Below are 14,582 nucleotides of genomic sequence, written 5' to 3'. Positions count from 1 at the left end.
CTGCATCCCTGCCTGGCCCAGAGGGACCTTGAAACAGTGATACATGCTCTGGTAACCTCTAGTTTAGATTTCTGTAATGCGCTCTACATGTGGCTACCTTTGTACCAAGTTTGGAAGCTTCAATTGATTCAAAATGCTGTAGCCAGATTGGTCACAGATACATCCATACCTGACCATATTACTCCAATACTAAAATCATTACACTGGCTGCCGATCAGCTTCCGGGCCCAATTCAAAGTGTTGGTTATTACCTTTAAAGCCCTACATGGCTTGGGCCCGAGTTACTTGAGGGAACGCCTCTCCCTACACAATCCGCCCCACACTCTCAGAACATCTGGGAAGAATCTATTAGAATATCCAAAGACCAGGTTAAGATCAACTTCCCATAGAGCATTTACTGCCATAGCCCCCAAGCCGTGGAACGACTTGCCGGAGAAGATCTGTCTCATTACCATCTTAGATGCCTTTAAAAAGGCACTTAAGACGGATCTGTTCCGTCAGGCCTATCCATCCAATCTGTTATAAGAGAGTTAGAAATACTCCACCTCTATTTGAAATGATATGTATTTTAAATTATGATTTAGTCAATACATTGTATTGGTAATGGTTATATTGTTTCATTGAGTGTATTTTATATGACATTGTAGTTTTAATCTTGTAATTGTTGTTTTTACTGTTGTAATCCCGCTTCAATCCGCAGGGAGAGGTGGGAAACATAAAAATTATTATTTCATATAAAATGGAAAATTATACTCTTTTCTTTTCTCCTTTTTATTAATAGATATTTTAATCTCTAAATTTAATTATATTATGTTTAATTCTGTTTTGAGGGGGTAATCTGAGATATAAGATTGAATGTGGATATTTTAATGTGTCATGAGCCGCTTTGATTGTCTGGTCACAAAAAATGCGGGATAAAAATTAAAATTTTATTTATTATTTATTTATTTTTATTTTTGCTTTTTGATGTTTATACATCTGTTTTTAATATTTTTAAGCAGTAGATAGTTGAATCTATGGATAAACAATCTGTGGATACTGAGAGCCAACTGCACCTTGTTTCTAGGCACAATTTGAAGTGCTAATTATAACCTAGCTCTATATGGCTCTGGTCCAAGCTATTTAGCACATCATATCTCCTTGTATGAGCCAGCCCAGGTTCTGAGAGCCTCAGGAGAGACCCTTCTCTCAGTCCCACCACCATCACAAGCATGGTTAGTGGGGACATGAGACAGAGTCTTCTCAGTGACTGCCCCTAGACTCTGGAACTCTCTTCCCAGGGAGACTAGAATGACCTCTCTGTGCTGTCCTTCTACCGGCAGACTAAAACCATTTTATTCAGACAAGCTTTTAAAACATAAAGTATTTAAAGAACAAGCTGGGGGTTGGAGTTGTACTGTTTTAACTGTACTGTTTCTAAGAGCTTTTATATTTTTAAAGTGCATTTTATTCTTTTAATGTGTCATGTGTTTTAATACTATAATAGTTAGATTCTATTTTCATGCTCACTTCTTAAGTTTTTAATTATAGAATCATAGAGTTGGAAGAGACCACAAGGGCCATCCAGTGCAACCCCCTACCATGCAGGAAATCCAAATCAAAGCATCCCCGACAGATGGCCATCCAGTCTCTGTTTAAAGACCTCTAAGGAAGGAGACTCCACTACACTCCGAGGGAGTGCTTTCAACTGTACAACAGCCCTTACTGTCAGGAAGTTCTTCCTAATGTTGAGGTGGAATCTCTTTTCCTGTAGCTTACATCCATTGTTCCGAGTCCTAGTCTCTGGAGCAGCAGAAAACAAGCTTGCTCCCTCCTCAATATGACATCCCTTCAAGTATTTAAACAGGGCTATCATATCACCCCTTGACCTTCTCTTCTCCAGGCTAAACATCCCCAGCTTCCTAAGTCATTCCTCATAGGACATGGTTTCCAGACCCTTCACCATTTTGGTCGCCCTCCTTTGGATATGCTCCTGTTTCTCAATGTCCTTTTTGAATTGTGGTGCCCAGAACTGGACACAGTATTCCAGGTGGTTCTTTTAATTATGAGTCACTTTGAGTCCTAATTGCAGGGGGGGGGGGTGATGATGATGATGCCTGAATGAATGTCCATAACCATACTAATCCACTCATGTTGTTTTCAATAAACATTTACAGACAGAATCTCCCCACCAGAAAAGCATACCTGGTGCTGTTATTTTTTAAGCTTCTGATTTTTTTTTTTAAAAAAACCATCCTTTCACAACATGTTTATTCTTAAAGTGTTCTATTTTATTTAAATGACTTTGTTTTTCTAAGCCACTCTGCAGGTGATGCTGAAGGGAAATATATAAATCTCATAAACAAACAAAATGAACTCTACTCCCAGGCTTTAAGACATACAGAACTGGAGCTGTACAACACTCAGAGACAACCTACTGAACTGGATAATTTAATAATAATTTGTTTTATTTATATACTGCTATTCCAAAGATCATAGCGGTGAACAGCAAGTAAGCTAATTAGCAAGTAAGCTAATTTGCCCCCAACAGTCTGGGTACTCATTTTAGCGACCTCGGAAGGATGCAAGCCTGAGTCGAGCTTGGGCCCTTTTGCTGGTCTTGAACTCGCAACCTTGTGGTTTCAAGTAAATGGCTGCAGTACAGGCATTTAACCACTGCGCCACCAGGGCTCCCACTTCATCTATAAATGGGCCATAAGTAGGCTTCCTTTATCAGACAGTTGGAAGAATGAACAAAAATATACATAAATCACTTTGAAAAGTTAAGAACAAGAAATAAATATTATGCATCTTTTCTAGTACAGTATACCATCTCCAGGATGGTTCTTGCCACAGTGTTTAGTGTGGTGCAAAAGGGGTAATTCTAGTAGTAGCTCTGAGCTAGTGCACTACTAAGGAACCTTTAGCCTTCCAGATGTTTTGGACTTCAGCTCCCATGAGTCCCAATCAGCATGGCCCATGCCAAGGAATTATGGGAACTGCAGCCCCAAGCATCAAGAGAGCTAAAGGATACTCATTCCTCATGCACTAGCAGATTACATTCCTGTCAGTAAGGATTCAGTGCACTGCTTTGTGCTAGTCTCTCATCCCACTGCATCATCCCCACAAAAGGTTAATTTTGAACATTGAGATTCCTTGAAATAGCATGAGATCCAATATAGAGCACTGCAAAATTCAAATACAGTGGACCCTTGTTATATGCTGGAGTTTGGTTCCAAAATCCCCCGTGTATAACAAAATCTGCATATGCTCAAGTCCCATTAAATATAATGACATAGCAAAATGATGTCCCTTATAAAAAATGGAAAATCAAGGTTTGATATTTGAAATTTATACTTTTTTTGAACATTTTCAAACTGTGTATGCTTGAATCTGTGTATAAAAAATCTGTTTATAAGAAGGGCCGACTATACTATACCCCACTTGGTGTGATTATAAGCTTTTTCTAGTAGTACAAAGCCTCCACTAGATACTATTCTCCTTAAAATAATTGTGTTTTTTTCAAATGCAAGTTTAATCCATTATCAATTCAGACCCCATCAGGATTTAGGGTTCTTTAACTGACAACACTAATCATCACATCGTTTTAAATACTTCCATTCATTACTACTGTATAAAAGTAGTCATCTTGTGCCCATTTCCCCAGATTACCAGAAAAAGGGAAGCAAAAACGCTTACACCAATAACTGTTATTTTCCACTCTAGACTAGAACACCGACCTTCAAACTCTGGATATTTGTGATTAGCAGAAGGCATGTGCACTTCCTGGGAAAGGTCATTTAGATAGACAGGAACATGTCCCTTTTTCTACAATGTTACCAGAATTAGCCAAGCCAGATGTACAAGAAACAATATTGTATTCACGGTCTCAAAATGTGGAGGGGTGGGATCAAAACAAGAACATCTTGTTAAATCACAGCTTATTCTGAAAAGTGTAATTCCGATATCTGAAGTGTCAGATTGTGTAAACCAAAGCCTTTTGTGTGTGTATTTATAACACATTTTTAAGGCCAAAATCCAACAGCTGGGGCTGCAGAAGAAATTTTTTCTTCTGCCATCTGCATGCCTTTGATAAAGAATCCAAAACATTTTTTTTGCTGCAGTATGGAGAGACATATTCCCTCTCCTCAGTTCTGGTGGTGGAAGTATGTTCTCTTAGTAAGTATAACCCCACAGCATCCTAGTCTTAGTATGCAGAATCTATGGGCCTCTGGGCTTTTGTAAACACCTGCCAAGAGACATCCTGCATCATCTGAGACTCTCAAGAACTGCTCTTCCCCCGAGGAGTTCAGTGTAAACGCCTTCTGTGTTGGAAACAGTAAAACTTTATTCCAGGGGGAAAAACATAAGGTATTAGCACGAGACCATCTGAAAACAGAAGTGCCATCATCCCCAATCACTGGCATAATGTTAACGTTATCCCACCCTAAAGCTCATGGGCTTTACCTTAATTCATTAACTAATTAAAACATACCAGCTCTCACTTCTGTATCCCCTCAGTCACCCAGCCCATAATACCATCCTGATCCCATCTCTACTTTGTGTTTCCCACCAACAGACTGGAGCGTGTCCAGAGGAGGGTGACCAAAATGGCGAAGGGTCCTATGAGGAGTGACTTAGGGAGCTGGGTATATTCAGTCTGGAGAAGAGAAGGTTAAGAGGTGATATGATAGCCTTGTTTAAATATTTGAAGGGATGTAATATCAAGGATGGAGCAAGTTTGTTTTCTGCTGCTCCCAAGAATAGGACCCGGAGAAATGGATTTCAACTACTGTACAGGAAAAGAGATTCCACCTAAACATTAGGAGGAACTTTCTGACAGTAAGAGCTGTTCAACAGTGGAACACACTCCTTCAGAGCGTGATGTGGTCTCCTTCCTTGGAGGTCTTTAAACAGAGACAGGATGGCCATCTGTCATGGATGCTTTGTGTATTCCTGCATGGCAAGGGGTTGGACTGGATGGCCTTTGTGATCTCTTCCAGCTCTATGATTCTAAGAAAATTCCTCCCCCACACATTCCTATTCCAGCCAGCATGCATCTCTCTGAACCACCAATTATTTCCACTAGTACTACACCTCCATTCATTCTTCTACATAACTATAATATAGCAATACACAGTTAAACATGCTTATACATTACAGCCTATGTAGTACAGCAATGCCCACTCTATGACAGAGGCACCCAAGTGTGCCATCACCAGTGCTAGTGCTGTCAAGGAGGTGCAACAGTCAGCACCTACTGCTTTTCTTCACTGCAGATCAGAACTAAGCCCGGGTGTGCTCCTCTGAAAGGGCTTCATTCCACCACTACTATCTTCAGGCAGATGGGGGTTCTGAAGTGTATGTGTGTATGTAGAACAAGTGATATGCAAATCTACACATTTACACCCATTTTAAGGGTCTTTGACTGGGTCTAAAAATGTTAACTGGACACCGCAAGAGCATTCAGAAGCTCAGAAATAAAGAAACACAAGTGCATGTGAGTACAAGATATTAAAAACATCCCAGTCTCTGCTCTTTGTTAATCAATCTGAGCCGGCAATTTGGCTGAGCAAATGCAATGCCCACGTGTGAGGAGTGTGTGCTTACACAGATTCATCTAACAAAGGGAGAAGTTGAAGAAATTCCATGCAGCCACTGAGAGCCAGTGCAGCGTAGTGGCTTCAGCATTGGACTACAACTCTAAAAACCAGGGTTCGAATCCACATTCGGCCATGTAAACTCATTAGGTGATGAGCGAGTCACGTTCTCTCAGCCTTAGAGGAAGGCTAAGGCATCCCCCCCTCAGGCAAACAAATCCTGCCAAGAAAAAATCATTATAGGTTTGCCTTAGGGTCACTGTAAGTGAGAAACAACTTGAAGGCACACAGCAACCACAACCCTGATGACACCTTCCTCTAAGAATGGTTTGCAGCAGAGGATTTTGCCCTATACTGTACTTATTCCATTGTATGTTTTCTAGGCACCACTAATATACTATGAAACATATGCCAGTCAGTATGTATACACACACACACACACGCTCACACCGGTATTTGAAATAATATGGCTATTTCAGCTACCTATATTAAATGTACTGCTTCCATCAAAGACATTAAAAAGCATCCAAGGAATAAATGTTCTATTCACACTTCATTTGTTAATTTTCAAAACTGTACCTTAGAGTCAAAACAACAAGTAATTCATTCATGCCTTTGTGGTTCATTCTGCATTATTTATCTTCAACAGCAGAGGATTATCTTTGCGATGTGCTCCCTGCAGATTACTGTACCACAGAGCTTCCTCTGTTTGTTACAGATGGCCAATCCCTTTTGACAACAAGTTAATAAGTGTGGGGGAATTCATAACCAGTTGAAAGACAGTGTTAAACTCTATTTAAGCCAGACTGTGGGACAGAGGATAGTCAGTCTGTAACAGAAACAAGCTTCTCTCCCTGTCTCCTAAATTCACTTGCTTTGTATAATTCTCTTCAAATGATATTTTCACCCAAGGCTTAGAGGGTGACAATCTATTTTATAAACAATGCTATGAGGTAAAAGCCATTCAGAGATACGAGGTCTCTAGCTGAGTTCCAGGTTAATGATAATACTACAGTAGTACAGAATACCGATCCCGAATACAATGAGAGCAGTGTAATAGAAAGACCCATCTTTCTGAAGGTTGTGTGTGTGTGTGTGTGTGTATACAGTATATATATATATATATACACACACACACACACACACACACACACACATACACACATATACAGATTGCGTATTCCTTATCTGAAATTTCAAATGCTCCAAAATCCAAACCTTTTTGAGCTCTTGACATGACACTTGGGGGGAGGCAGCTGCAGTGCTCTTGCTCATTCAGTTCTTAAGACAGAAGCCTTGTTTCAACTTTGTTTCATGCACAAAAGTATTTAAAATATTGTATATAATTACTTTCTAGCTATATTTTTAAGGTGTATATGAAACATAAATGAATTTCATGTTCAGACTTGGATGCTATCCCTGAGATATCTCATTATGTATATCCAAATACTAAAAAATATGAAAAAATCTAAACTCCCAAACTCTTCTAGTCCCAAGCATTTTGGATAAGGGAGACTTAATCCGTACAATTTTTGATGCCCTCATTTGTTAGTTTTAGTTATAAAGAAGAACCACAGTAATACATTCTAACATTTGAATGCTAACCTAGCTAAAACACATTCTATCATCACAAACCGCTACCAACATTTCCATGGCTTCTAATTTAATATTGAAAGGCAACAGCAAAACTGACAGAACCCAGGCTTAACCAGATAAAAAAGTAGAAGAACCAAATAAAGCAACTTTAGCTTACTAGGAGAACAGAGAATCAACATATGGTTTCCCAATAGAAATGTTTGCTTTTGCTGTCCTATGTACCAGGTCAAGGAGACCATCGAAACAAGATCAAAGGAATAAACACTATGCATGTTGAGGCACAATCTGCTTCTCAACATGGAATATTTATTTTGAATGAAGATTTTAGTCAGCAGTATGGTTGCATAACAAAAAAAAATCTTGTTATCAGAGAGAAGATTTAAAAAATCAGTTCTATACATATTATTTTGTTTACTCCATCTCTCATTCTAACTTGGTGCCATTTCACCTATTTATACTTATCTATATGTGGGTCTTCCTCTTTCCATAATACTGCCAAATCTGTACTTGCTAATTATAATAACCTTTTAATGAATTCGGTGTTTTAATTCCACTTATTTTACACATTTCTGCTAAGAATTTGAGATGCTATACATGAGGTTCTTTGGTGTTTCCTCTGGGAAACCTTCTTTAATTATATGACCCTACTTTAATTAGTTCTTATACCATTATAAAATTAAGGTGCCAGTGGTGGTAATTTGATGCTGTAATGATGGCATAAATCCTATTGCTAGTCCCAACCAGCAATAATTGAACTGCAGACTGAACAAATGGAAAATTGGAAAGTCAGTACAGGTACACCTCTGTTAATGGAGAAGCTGCGTTCCTAGGCTTTACTTCTTTAAGAGAAACTCTAATACCAAAGGTATAAAGAAAAGGAAAAAGTTCCTACACCAAAAAAAGAAGAGCATTTCAACATGGTTTATCTAACTTTTTATGCACATGTGAAATGAAACAACCAGATCAGGTAAGCCTTGCATATGTAAGCAAAAACATTTTGAATCTTCTAGAGACCACTTGAAAGTTTTTCCTTTCAACAGCTTCCAGTCTTCTTATGATTTCCATTGAGATGATGCAAGTTATAGATCTATGATCTTTTTAACAGGCCAGCTGGTGAAGCAGGGTAATCTGCTTTCCCCTTTTCTTTCTGTTTTGCTCTTCCCACTTCAGTAAGTGATTCTGGAGGATGTTGTTCATTTTGCTTGTTGTAAGTAAACACACATAGTTACTGTATGAACCTAGAGTAAAACCCCACAGGTCAAGCTTTATCACACTTTTTACTGCAGTCTATCTGTCTCCAGCCTTCTTCACCATCATCACAATGCCAATGCTACAAAAAAAAAAAACCTACCAGCTAAACAAAAGATGAGGATGCTGTAAGAAGACTTTGTAAAAAACAGCTTCTTTATCAGACTGAGGTATGCCTGAACCTTTCTGGGATTAACAACAGCACTTAAGTCTATTGTGCATGTAATCACATTATAGACAGACAGTCAGACAGACAGATGGACAGACAGACAGATATTGAATGCATGGAACTATGAAACTGATTTCAATGGAGTAAATACTTTCAATTTTTAGCAGTGAGAGAAGAAATATTCAAACCAAGGTAAGCCCTATGACCTTGGCTAGGACCAATATCTGCACAGTTCTAGCAACATTACGTGAAGAACACAACAGCTCATATAATTAAAAACACATCACACAATTGCCAGTCAATCTCAATCCCCAATTTAAAAGCACACATAAAATTTTATTTAATTAGTTTGTAGGGTGGCTTTTTAATAAGCATATCAGATGTATGATCAGCTATGATGAGATGGATGCATAAGTAGACACACTTAGGGTTGCCATAAGTCTGGACCTCCAAACCGGGACAAATGTAGGACAACTGTAGGACAAAATTTGCAAATGGAGGGCACTTTTTTAAAAATGGAGGACACACGAAAAAAATTGATGGTTTTAAAAAAATGTTAATATAAATACATGTTTCTTAGGCATGATCAAAATGGAAGACATTTGGGCATTATTCCTAGACAGATGACAGAAATGGACTTTCCCTTTCTGGCCACCACCCCCCCCCCCCATTCCAAACAGCGCATTTGGGCATTGAACATGGCTTTACTTAACATGGCAATCTCTTGCATATTTCAGAGGCTTATTCCATAACCAAACTCTTTGGGTTTCACACTGAATATGTCAAGGTGAATTAACAAGAAGTGGGTTTGCCCTCGGATTCAACTGTACTTCTCAAAAGTGTGTCCTTGGTCAAGGGACTTTGGGTTTTTTTCACTGTGCATGAGTTTGTAAAAATGAGAGTAACTTACATTGGTTGTGCCTCAGAAGCTGGCTCATTTAATCTTCATCACTATCCTCTTCCTCCTCCTCCTTCCTCCTTGTCCTCCCTCCCTCCTTCCTCCTCCTCCCTTCCTCCCCCTTCCTTCCTTCCTCCTCCCTTCCTCCCTCCTTCCTTCCTTCCTCCCCCTTCCTCCTTCCGTCCTACCTCCTCCTCCTCCCTTCCTTCTTCCCTCCTTCCTCCCTTTCTCCCCTTTCCTCCTTCTTTCCTCCCTCCTCCTCTTCCCTTCCTTCTTCTCTCCTTCCTTCCTCCCCCTTCCTCCTTCCTTCCTCCTCCTCCCTTCCTCCCTCCTTCCTTCCTTCTTCCTCCTCCTCCCTTCCTTCCTTCCTCCCTCCTTCCTTCCTTCCTCCCCCTTCCATCCTCCCTCCTCCTCCTCCCTTCCTTCTTCCCTCCTTCCTCCTCCTCTGCCTCCCAGCCCAGGCCCAAGTGGAGGAGGAGGTGGGTGGCTGCCTTGGCGCGCTCCCCCCCCGCCCGCGCGCCAAGGCAGGAGGCAGGCAGCCAGCCACTTCCGCCTCAGCCTCCTCCTCTGCCTCCACCTCCCAGGCCCAAGGAAGTGCCCAGCGCGGAGGCGCGCCAGGCGGAGGAGGCGGTGGGTGGCTGCCTGCCAGTGGCTGCTGCCTTGGTACACGCACGCGCGCGCGCAGGGAGCACCAAGCCAGGCAGGCACCTCTGCCTCCTCCTCCGCTTGGGCCTGGGCTGGGAGGCAGAGGAGGAGGAGGAAGGAGGGAGAAAGGAAGGGAGGCTTGGAACGGAGGAGGAGGAGAAGGAGGTGTGCCTCCTGCGCACACCCCGCCCCTCCCCGCCACCCTCCCCCCCACGCACTGCCTCCTCCTTTGCTTCCCAACGGAGGAGGAGGAGGAGGTGGGTGGCGTAGCCACGCAGGGAGGCAGGGGAAGGTGGGTTGGCGCTGCGTGGGCCCCAAGCCGGGGGCAGGGGGAGAGACCGGACCGTGACTGTGACGGCCCCCCCAAAAGCGGGTTTGTCACGGGGGCCACTGGGTTATGGCATCCCTAGACACACTAAAAGAAGGCGAGGTAGCTAATTGGACTAATTGGACACTGACAATATACTGTACACATACTTCTCTTCATGAGATCCACAAATGCTAGCATAATTAATTGTAATAATTAATTACAGCTGCTCAAGGACAAAGACATCAAACCTTCCTATAATTAAATAATAACAATTTATAAGAGAAGTGAAGGTAAAAAGATGTATTTGTTAAGTGCAGTCAATTTGCCTTCAAGTTATGGCAACTTTATGAATCAGCAATCTCAAGAGAACCTGTTATTGTATGGATTACTATAATTACTGGCAAACACCTGGAGACCAAAATAAATATTTTTTTCATGGAGGGAATGCAGCAGTGGGTGCAGCCTTCCCAGGTCTCATGGTGGGCAAATAGTCTCTGATCCCACACCAATAGATCTTCCTGTTCTGAAGCAAGATGGAGGAAGAAAATTAAAAAACAACTTGGCACTGAAGCTGTACAGTATTAGCGGGCCATCTTTTAATAAACTGGCAAAATCAAAGATGGAAAAATCGGGTCTTTGTAGCTTCATTTATGAAAAAAATAGTAGTTAAAAGGGGAAATTCAATTGGGAATTACTGTTTGATTAAACTGTTGCTTTTATTATAACAAGCATGATAATATAATGCCAAACCAAAATTGTACATAATACATTTTATGTTCCTAAATTAACAAAGTGACTTTGAATCTGTAAAAGGTGTTAATATCACATTTTTAAAAATCTAAAAAATTATTTTTCCCCAAGGAAAAAGAAAAAATATGTCCTCCCCATGGCTTCAATATTTGTTAAAATGTTACATCTCTAACAAGCTTCAAAGTTCTGGTAGATGTCAGATCAGAACATAGAACCTCTTTATCAGCCATACTAGCTGCCAGTTTATTTCTGTGCTCTATTCAAGGAGCTACCTTTGATACTTAGAGCCATGAATAGCCTAGGTCCAGTTACCTGAGAATCACATCTTTATATAGGAACCTGCCTGGGAATGTCTCTCTGCTACAAAAGCCCATCTTTCATGTGCCCTTGCCATGGGGAAGAAAGTCTCTTCCAGTGTGGTGTCAAGACTATAGAACAGCTTTTCTAGAGAGGTACGCTTGGCCCCATCACTGCCAGCCTTACAATATACAGCGATAGCAATTTCACTCCACAGAGCATTTTCCTAACTTACTATCTAATGACTAAACTACTGCTTTTATCATCCTGACATTTTTTTAGTTTTCATTGTGAGCCACCCATCTCAAATACACTTGGATACAGAAAGGCAGACAGGTATGATTAAAAACAAGATACAAAAATAAAGGCCATGCCTTGCATTCCAACAGCGGAGAGGCAAAAGGAGATAGATTGACAACGGCTAAAGGAGAGAGGAAAGGCAAAACCAAAAAAGTATTTTTTTGCCTAGGAACCCACATAAAGTAGAGGAAAGGTTCTCAATATCAAGCACAAATTCTTTTGTTTGCCCTTGCCCCAACTGCATAATGCAGCTTTTTTAAAGCACAGAATCTGGATAATTCTGCAACCAAATACAGGCTCTGCTTCCAAAGTGTGCACCAGTAAAACCAACCAAACACATCAGCATTGTATGGCAGTCCCTTTTCAATACAGAATACCAGCTTATCACAGTGTATAGGAAGAGGAAGAGGTTTTGCTTTCACTGGTCTACTGAAATGGCTCCCAAAATGATGCGTCAGAATAAACCAATACAATATGGGTACCTTTACCTAGGAGATTCTAGGGGAACATATCAATAACAATACTAATCAGTCATATTTATGAATTTCACTTCCACTGCAGAGTGTGGACTTATTTTCTCCTGAAATAAGATTTCCAGACTTCCTGCTATGGGCAGCCACTACCCTACTCCCTAATAATCGCCCTATCAGATAAGGGAGCATCCTCAAATTTGAACAACTATTCTAAGTTATTTATGTTTTAGGAGAATTCAAATGCTCAGGATTGAAACAATAGTCACCCAAAGCAGGAACTATCATGTGTACAGCTTCATATATCCCTGGCTATATGTATCTTCTGTATCCTGTGGAAGTTGACCATAAACAGTGGTAATCCTGCTTTGTCTGGTACAGAGATAGAAAAAGAGTCCAGAGTTCACTACACACAAAGGAAGGCTTCAGATGTTACAAAACTAGCAAATCTAACCTTCCCTGCAATTGGCTGGAAGTGATCTCTAGAAGGTCACTCTTCCCAAGAAGATGAACATGCTGGTGTGATGAAACACTCTGCAATTCTGTGATCTGGCTCCTTTCACACTATATAATTATACTGATATGATTTTACTTTAACTGCAATAGTTCCATCCCACTGAATCATGGGATCTGTAGCTTAGAGAGAGGTATTTAGAATTCGCAACAAGAGAAGTCTAGTGCGTCACCAAACTACAAACTCCAGGACAAAACCATGGAGGTTAAAGTGGAATATAACCCTATAAATCCCATTTTGGGAGAAAAGCAGGATATACATCCAATAAATAAATAGTGACCTGCCCCTGTGATAACGCGTTATTCTCTTAAGATAAGTCACTGAATTCTTGATTATAGTAAACGAACATCACTGAGAGCATGAAGAGCTATCAGTTTTCCACTAGCAAAATCTATCCATGTTTAGAGAATTAGCTGAACAGAGCAAACTGTTGATCCACATGAGTTTTCAGTATAAGACCCACACTTTATCCATCTTTACATGAAATCAGTTATTACACCGGACTGAACCTTGTCACACAGCTCAACATATTACATAGGCGCGTTACAGACGCGCCAAAGGGGTGTGCTAGGGTTAGGAAGGGGCATGTTAGGGTTGAGAAGGGGTGTCCAGAACAGACGACCCTCAACCCTAATACGGACCGAGTCCGTACTAAATGGCGGCACCCGTCCACACGGGGGGCGCCATTTTGATGTCGCGGATGCATAGCGTCCTGGCATTGTGCGCCGGAAGTGATGCCGCAAGTGCACAACTAGCGCCTCGCGGCGCCACTTCCAGGTCGCAGAAAGAAGCGCCATTTCGGCACTTCTTTCTTGCTGCACCCGGGAACTGCGCCGTTTGGCCGCTGCGGTTCCCGGATGTAGCAAACAGTGGCGGCAGCAGACCACCTTTCTTGGGCGCTTAACACTATTCATGAAATCTAGATGTAGCACTGACATTTTTTATTAAGACTGCCTTGGTTCCTTTTTCTCCATACCTAGAATACTTAGCTAACAGACAGGTGTTTCAGAAAATCACAGAAGCAAGACCTTGAGGATGCTGGGGAGAAATACTTCAGTCAGAAACATCATCTTCAGTAGAAGACTTTTCATATCAAATCAGTAATAAACGGAAGGCTCACCAAATATATGTTCTTACTTGATAAAAAAAATGTATTATAACCATGTGCATAGATAGATAAAACTAAGTTTAGGTTAGTTCCTAAACTAAGAACTCCTGAGAAACTCCTTGTTCAACTAACTTGCAAGTTCAGCTACATTTCATACACCAAGAATTTTAGCAGGTGTATTTCCATACATGCATTGCATGATTTAAGGTGTTTTAAATGCATTGCTTCCAAACTATTAATATTGTTTCTATTGTTGTCTGTCATTTAAGACAGTGATTAGACAGAGAAGTTGAAATAACAGATTTGACAAAAAGATGCATACTCTTTTTTTTCTTTTTTTACTGTTAAGTAACTGGTACAGTGGACCCTTGGTATCTACTGGGTTTGGTTCCAGGACTCCCTGTGGATACCAAAATCTGTGGATGCTCATTGTATACAATGTGTAGTAAAATGGTGTCCCTTGTATAAAATGGAAAAATCAAGGTTTGCTTGCTGGATATATATATATATATATACACACACACACACACACACACACACACACACACACACACATTACATATGCACATACATACATACATATTAGGATTGAGCAAATCTGTTCTCATAGAACAGAATCATAGAATCATAGAGTTGGAAGAGACCGCAAGGGCCATCCAGTCCAACCCCCTGCCATGCAGGAAATCCAGATCAAAGCA

General features: G+C 40.8%; 1 protein-coding gene across 4 annotated transcripts in view; it reads right to left on the bottom strand.

Moving 5' to 3' along the window:
* AP2A2 (adaptor related protein complex 2 subunit alpha 2) overlaps positions 1 to 14,582 on the bottom strand; it is an 88,897-nt gene that overhangs the window by 69,089 nt on the left and 5,226 nt on the right. For 2 of the 4 annotated variants that reach the window (XM_042441351.1, XM_042443023.1), the window contains exon 2: positions 4,229 to 4,304. The exons of the other annotated variants lie outside the window; for them this stretch is intronic. In XM_042441351.1, the coding sequence (XP_042297285.1) occupies positions 4,229 to 4,304 (76 nt within the window). The remainder of the gene's footprint in view (positions 1 to 4,228; positions 4,305 to 14,582) is intronic. 4 annotated transcript variants of the gene reach the window in all.

The sequence above is a fragment of the Sceloporus undulatus genome, chromosome 1 (assembly GCF_019175285.1).
Source record: "Sceloporus undulatus isolate JIND9_A2432 ecotype Alabama chromosome 1, SceUnd_v1.1, whole genome shotgun sequence".
Lineage (NCBI taxonomy): Eukaryota > Metazoa > Chordata > Lepidosauria > Squamata > Phrynosomatidae > Sceloporus > Sceloporus undulatus.
This window is presented reverse-complemented; position numbering and strand designations above follow the sequence as displayed.